Source organism: Lathyrus oleraceus, chromosome 5 (assembly GCF_024323335.1).
Source record: "Lathyrus oleraceus cultivar Zhongwan6 chromosome 5, CAAS_Psat_ZW6_1.0, whole genome shotgun sequence".
In the NCBI taxonomy this organism is placed as follows: Eukaryota; Viridiplantae; Streptophyta; class Magnoliopsida; order Fabales; family Fabaceae; genus Lathyrus; species Lathyrus oleraceus.
The window spans coordinates 15,305,672-15,312,573 of NC_066583.1; the positions used below are offsets into that span (position 1 = coordinate 15,305,672).

The 6,902-nt window shown below is 33.6% G+C and overlaps 1 protein-coding gene across 1 annotated transcript; it reads left to right on the forward strand.

Moving 5' to 3' along the window:
- The first annotated feature begins 1,397 nt into the window (after positions 1 to 1,397).
- On the forward strand, positions 1,398 to 2,625 carry LOC127084476 (probable transmembrane ascorbate ferrireductase 4). Its single transcript, XM_051024933.1, has 4 exons — positions 1,398 to 1,662; positions 1,741 to 1,792; positions 1,876 to 2,075; positions 2,162 to 2,625. Exons 1-4 carry the CDS (start codon positions 1,534 to 1,536, stop codon positions 2,468 to 2,470), a joined length of 690 nt encoding a protein of 229 aa, XP_050880890.1. The 5' UTR covers positions 1,398 to 1,533; the 3' UTR covers positions 2,471 to 2,625.
- The last annotated feature ends 4,277 nt before the right edge of the window (positions 2,626 to 6,902 follow it).

Genomic DNA, 6,902 nt, shown 5'->3' on the forward strand with positions numbered 1-6,902 from the left:
GATAGTTTGCTAATGCGAGCATCTTTGATAACACTTTTTTGAGATTTTGAAATTGGAGAATCCGAAAAATGTGTGTCAACATGCTCGAAATAGGAACGAGACCACTTTGTTGAATTGTCACTCCGTGTAGGTTTGAACTTCTTAGGAGAATCCTTTGAGGTCTTTTCCATTTCAAAGTTGCAAGTATGTATTTGGGTTGCACCATGTTAAATGTCATGTTAGAAACAATTTCGTTCTCTTCAGAATTAAGGTGACATGCAATGGGATTACCGACTAACTTGTAACACAAGTCATAATTATGTATACCATAAACCAAATTAAATATCCATGTATCATTTGCCTTAAGGCACTCCCGCAACTTAAAAAGACGTTCACATTTCCTCGTTCTGGTATCATGCCGCTTCAACTTCTAGATAGGTTTTTGGTACTTGACACTTCTTTCGCATGTCTCGCCATAAATGTTGGTCTTCTACCATAACTAAAATTTGACCTTCTGATTACAATGTCGAACCCCAATTTAACAATCTTCATGCAGATCTATTGGAGTATATGATCACGAATAACAAATTTCTATTTAATTATAAATTGTTTTCCAACAACTACATAGACAACACTTGATACCTAGACATCATCTGGTGTAACCGCCATATTTTTGGAGACAGTGTTAGGATGCATCATTGTTGCAACCAGCCGTAACATAATTAAATTAAAATTCAACATGAAAACAATTCAGATTTTATTTTCCAAAATCACATGTAACATAATCCGGGTTTTAAAAACCAAACGCACATTCGTTTTTCGGTAGAAAAACCAAATTCTTACTAACAACGTGGAAGAAAATACTTGTACATTATCTAAAATTTCATTTTTCTTTTACTCTTTTTGATTTGAAAAAAACGAAGAAAAAAAAAAATGATCATGAAGTATAAAACTTGATTGAGAATAAAAAGAGATTTTTATAGAACTTTTTACAAGTATAGTGATATTGATCATTAAATGAATAATACATATGACGTTATATTCAATTTATCTCTCGGTGTTTTCAAATGATTGATATCTAGACAATAATCAAAAACTGACCTACATATTATTTTTGAGTAAATAAGAGTGACTCACTTATTATGATGGCGCGGTGTATAACATGTGCGTTCGGATTTTAATATCAAGGAACATTTTGGAACTTCACAAGAATGAAGAAAAAAAAGAAGCAATCCCCTTTCAATAAACCATTAAAAGAAAAAGATGAGTCTTAAGACCAAAAGCAAAAATGGGTATATTATTTAACAAATATAATTAGAAGGATAAAAACATATTTAATCTTAAAGTTTATATAAAAAAAAGCCAACTAATGTGGTACCACACTTTTAAAGACTTATAATAATAATAAATAATTTAAAAAAAAAATACTTGAAGAGCACTTGTAATCAAGAATCTAAACTCACTTAATTTCTATACAATAATAGTATAACATTTACTCATAAAGATCAGAGTAGAGTAGAAGTGGATCTAAGAAGTGAGTTGTCGGCAGCAGATATGGGCAGTTTGCTATTTCTAGCAAGAGTTTCCGGTCTTGCAGTAGCATTTCTTGTTCTCTTCTGGACTCTCTCTTTCAAATCCAGCTTCCTCAATCCTTCACTTCCTCAACAAGATCTCATCTATTCAGTAAGCACTACATAACACCCCTCTTTCTTGATCTCTTTCTTTCTGCAATGATTCTATTTATTTTATTTTTAATTGCAGATTCTTCATCCTTTACTCATGGTCATTGGGTTTATCCTCTTAAGTGGAGAAGGTACTACTAGTATACTAGTAGTAGTTTCAGTAATACATGTATTTTGTTTGTTGTCGATGTTGTTAATGATGAATATTGTGCAGCAATTTTGGTGCATAGATGGTTACCTGGATCCAAAGGGTTAAAGAAATTAATGCATTTATGGCTTCAAGGATTGGCTTTATGTTTTGGGATATTTGGAATTTGGACTAAGTTTCAGGGAAAGGATGATGGGATTTTGGCTAATTTCTATAGTTTGCATTCATGGATGGGTTTTATTTGTGTATCCCTCTTTGGAGCTCAGGTATTTTTCTTCATTGTTTAACACTAATATATATTCATGTTTAAATATCAGTACTCTTTTGAGTGATTGCTTCCTCTGCATTGCAGTGGCTAATAGGGTTCTCGAAGTTTTGGCACCGAGGAGAAGTGCGAAGAGTGAGGAAAATGATGTTACCTTGGCATGTATTTGTTGGTCTATACACTTATGCATTGGCAGTAGCAACGGCTGAAACTGGATTACTAGAGAAGTTAACATTCTTGCAAACACAAAGAAATGTATCCAAACACAACACAGAGTCCATGGTTGTAAATACTTTAGGACTTTCTCTTGCTCTCTTTAGTGGCTTTGTTATTTTAGCTGCTGTTTCACCTAATAACTATCAATTTCTTCAAACCAAAATTTTGTATTCATCTTAATAAAACTCATTTTCTTCACCAATAACACCTAAATGTATAATTTATGGAGGTGTTGTTGCTGTTGTTGTTCTCTATATAGAGAGATATTAAAGATAATACATTGTTGGTGTGAATTATTTTATATAATCATTCTATAAACTTTTTTCTTAGGTTCATATGATTGAACACACCATGAACAAAAAGACCATAAAACTTGTCCAAGCTTCAAAGCATGAGTGTGATGTATCTCCAAAAATATAACAACACACAGTACCAATAAGTCTGACTATGGATTTTCTCTTCTTGCAAAATTGAATAGGGAGGTGTAGAGGAATTTGGTGCACTCGGTAAGAGAAAGCATAAGAAATAATTTTCAGTTGCAAAACAACTTAAAATTCACTTATCAGTGTATTTTAATATTATCTTTTATTTTGTATTAAGATTTTTATATGACTTCTCAAATTATTTTTAATAAGTTTTTGAAAGTTAAATCGAATTCTGCCTATTTTTTGAATAAACCGTATACCTTTTCGTTTTAAAAATCATAACTTGAGTTACGAAAATCGAATTGACGTGTTCTAATATGTTTTGGAAATTGAGAGGATCAACTACAAGTTTTGTGTTGAAGTAAGAAGAAAATTCAGAGTTAAGAAGAGTCACATAATTCGTTTTCAGTTCAGACTTACGAAAATACTTATCTTTTGAGCCAATTTTGTATTTTTTTTGTGGTTGCTATTAGGCCCGAATTCCATTGCTCTGTTTAAACAAATTAGTAGTTTTAGGATTTATTATTCAACATCAATGAAATAGAAAATAAGGCATATGAATCTTATGGAGAGCTATTTCTCAAAGAGTTGATCTGCTGTATCTGAATTCTACTTTGAGGTTTTTATTAAATTTAGTTTAAATTCGATTTCTTTTCAATTCTTTCTATAAACTCGTTTGCTTAATTCGACTGCTTTCGTTTGTTTAATTTGATTGTTGCTTATAAGATATATTTAATTAAATTCGATTATTTGTATGATCCTTAACTATAATCACGTTAGTGTAACTTTTTCGTTATCGTGTTTGATTAAGTCGTGTTTGCTTAACTCGCAACTGCTTATATTCGTTTGTTTAATTCGGAAATTAGGATCATACATCATATAATACCAATTGCGCTTGTCAGTGGGTATTGTAGTCGAATATGATAGAATTAGCTTAGGAAAATGAAATTATAAGAATCTATGATAAGTCGAAAATCAATACAGTAGATTAACTTATTTATTAATTTTATTTTTATCTTAATCATTTTCGATTTATATTTTTGAACCATAAAAACTCTCCTTATTATTAGGATTTTTTTGTTAAAACATTCAATAACCTTTGTGATACGACTCGACTGTCGCTTCCAATTTACTACATTCTTAATTCTCGTTTTTTTGCGTATGTACGATAGCGGATCATTCACCCTCTTCGTAGAAACAAGCCAGCTCCAATTCTTAATATCCTCGTCTTGCTCAATTTTCCTTGAGTTACCAAAAGATTCTAATGGAAAAAGTATACTAATAGATAATCCACATGTATTGAATAAACTCTAATTTGTTGGTCTATACACTTATGCATTGGCAGTAGCAATAGCAACGGCTGAAACTGGATTACCAGAGAAGTTGACATTCTTGCAGACATAGAGAAATGTATCCAAACACAACACTGAGTCCATGGATGTAAATACATTAGGATTTTGTCTTGCTCTCTTTAGTGGCTTTGTTATTTTAGCTGTTGTTTTACCTAATAACTATCAATTTCTTCATACCAAACTTTTGTATTCATCAATAAAACCCATTTCACTTGCTCATTCTTCAGAAATAACACCTAAATGTATAATTTATGGAGGTGTTTGTTCTCTATATTTGTTTTTGTTAACAAACAAGAAACTCTAACTACTAAGACGAATTTCAATTTTGTAATGTATTATATATAATTTGTTTGGGTGCTTAGAGTGATAGAAGATGCTCACCGTTGGTGCATAAGAGGGAGAAGATAAATATGATGAACATGGAAAACAGAGAAATGTTTCTAACTAACTTTTATTGGAATTGACACACTTAATGATTCTTGTTGGAAATCCACCACAATCTATGAAGAATTTCCATCAATCTTAATGAACAATATTGTTATCAACCCCACAATGACAATGAAATGAAAAGAACGCTTGAGAAAGAAAGAAAAGAAAAGAACGTTGGAGAAGAAGAAAAAATATTTTCTGCAGAGTTTACTCTCTGTCCACAACCTGTGGAAAACTTCCTTATTCACTTTACAACTGTAAAATTCTATGAATACAATGTTATGAGTTCTGCTTAAAAGAATAGGGGTTACTCCCTCTATTTATAAATTTAGGTTAACTTACTCCCTAAGGCAGATCTCAAAATTATAAAAGCCCAAAATAATTAACACTACTAAAAATAGGTCTAAGTCGAAATCTTGTGTGAAGCAACATGTTTCGACACACTAAGTTATTCAACACAAGGAATTACAATTCAACACACTACCCAATTCATTGTGTCTAAGATATTTACATTTATCATAGCACTTAGTCTTCTGAACACTTCGACGTGCACTCCCTTTGTCATGATATTTGCAATCTGATTCTTAGTTTTGCAATGTTCCAAATTCATCTTACATCTATTACATGCTCTCGAAGATAATGGAATCTCATTTCAATGTGTTTGCTTCGACCATGTGCTATCGGATTCTTCGCTAGATTGATAGCTGACATGTTGTCGATCTTCATGGTAATTGCTCCATGACTCTTTGTTGTTATCTCTTCAACCAGATTCACCGTCCACGTTGCTTGGCATGCACAAAGGAAAGCAACTATGTATTCTGCTTCATACAATGATAATGTCACTACTGGCTCCTTTCTCGAACTCCAAGAAACTAGTGCACCACCTAGCATAAACACATAGCCAACTGTGAATTTTCGATCCTTAACATCACTAAACCAACTTAGATCGGTGTATCCCACTAGTTTGCATTCTTTTCCTTTATCAGTTGCAGGAAACAAAAAGCCATAGTCGAGAGTTCCTTTGAGATACCTTAGTATCCTCTTCGCCCCTGCTAGATGTGATACCTTTGGTTTCTGCATGAATCTACTCACCATACCTACAATGTATGCTAAGTCAGGCCTTGTGTGACAAAGGTATCGAAGTGACCAATAAGTCTTCTATATTGGGTTGGGTCAACATCATCTTCATCTGAAGCTTTCGACAGTTGTAATTTAGGCTCAACTGGAGTCGAAGTTGGGTTACAATCTTGCATCTCAAATCTCTTGAGTATTTCTCCTGCATACCTTCTTTGATGCATCATCAAACCTCTACCACTCTTGTAGAATTCGATGGCCAGGAAATATGAAATGTCATCCATATATGACATTTTGAATTCCTTGTTGAGATCGCCTTTGAAGTCTTTGATCTCCTTCTTACAACTACCTGTTATCAACAAGTCATCGACATATAGACATAGTATAAGAAATTCTATCTTGCTTCTTCTTACATATACTCCATGTTCAGTTGTGCATTTCACAAATTCCTTCTTCCTTAGAAAACCATTTGTGTTATTGTTCCAAGCTCTTGGAGCTTATTTAAGTCCGTACAGGGCTTTATGTAGCATATACACCTTTCTATCTTTGCATTATTTCACAAACCCAGATGGTTGTGCAACATAAACTTCTTTTTCTAATGGGCCATTCAGGAATGCACATTTCACATCCATCTGACACATATGACAGTTGTTTATGTTTGTTAGACCAACAACCAACCTGATTTTCGATCCTAGCAACATGTGCAAAAACTTCGTCGAAGTCGACTCCTTTTTCTGAAGAAATCCTTTCACCACAAGTCTTGCCTTGTGTCGAGTCACTTCTCCTTTGGGATTCAAATTCACCTTGTATACCCACTTCACATCAATTGCCTTCTTGTCTTGGGGCAATTCGACAAGTGATCAGGCATTGCAGACTTCGATTGACTTCAGTTCTTCGTTCATTGCTTTCACCCACTTCGAATCTTTCAATGCCTCAGTTGCATTGACTGGTTCGACATTTGTGTAGAAAACATAGTGTACCAGCTCACCTTCTTCATTGACCACATCATCTGATGTAATCACACAATCTTGCAACCTTTCAGGCATGTGTCTTGTTCTTTGAGGTCTATTTGGGCCTGCTTCACCTTTGACTTCTTGTCGAACTTCTCGTTCGACTTCACTAGCCGGTTCATCACATAATATTCTCAATGAATCCCTCTTAACATTCTCGTTTCAACCCCATTCCTTAAGCTCATATATGATTACGTCCCTGTTGATCACCACTTGCTTGCTCACTAGGTCGAACAACTTGTATCCTCTAGTCGAATGATATCTTATCAGGATCATCTGACTCGACTTGTATCAAGTTTTCTTCTCAATTTATCTAGAACAT

Bases quoted from the DNA above. Each gene is read 5' to 3' on its own strand.
- LOC127084476 (XM_051024933.1), top strand. From the start codon at position 1,534: ATGGGCAGTTTGCTATTTCTAGCAAGAGTTTCCGGTCTTGCAGTAGCA. The intron at 1,793-1,875 runs GTACTACTAGTA...AATATTGTGCAG, and splicing joins TATCCTCTTAAGTGGAGAAG to CAATTTTGGTGCATAGATGG. The intron at 2,076-2,161 runs GTATTTTTCTTC...TCTGCATTGCAG, and splicing joins TATCCCTCTTTGGAGCTCAG to TGGCTAATAGGGTTCTCGAA.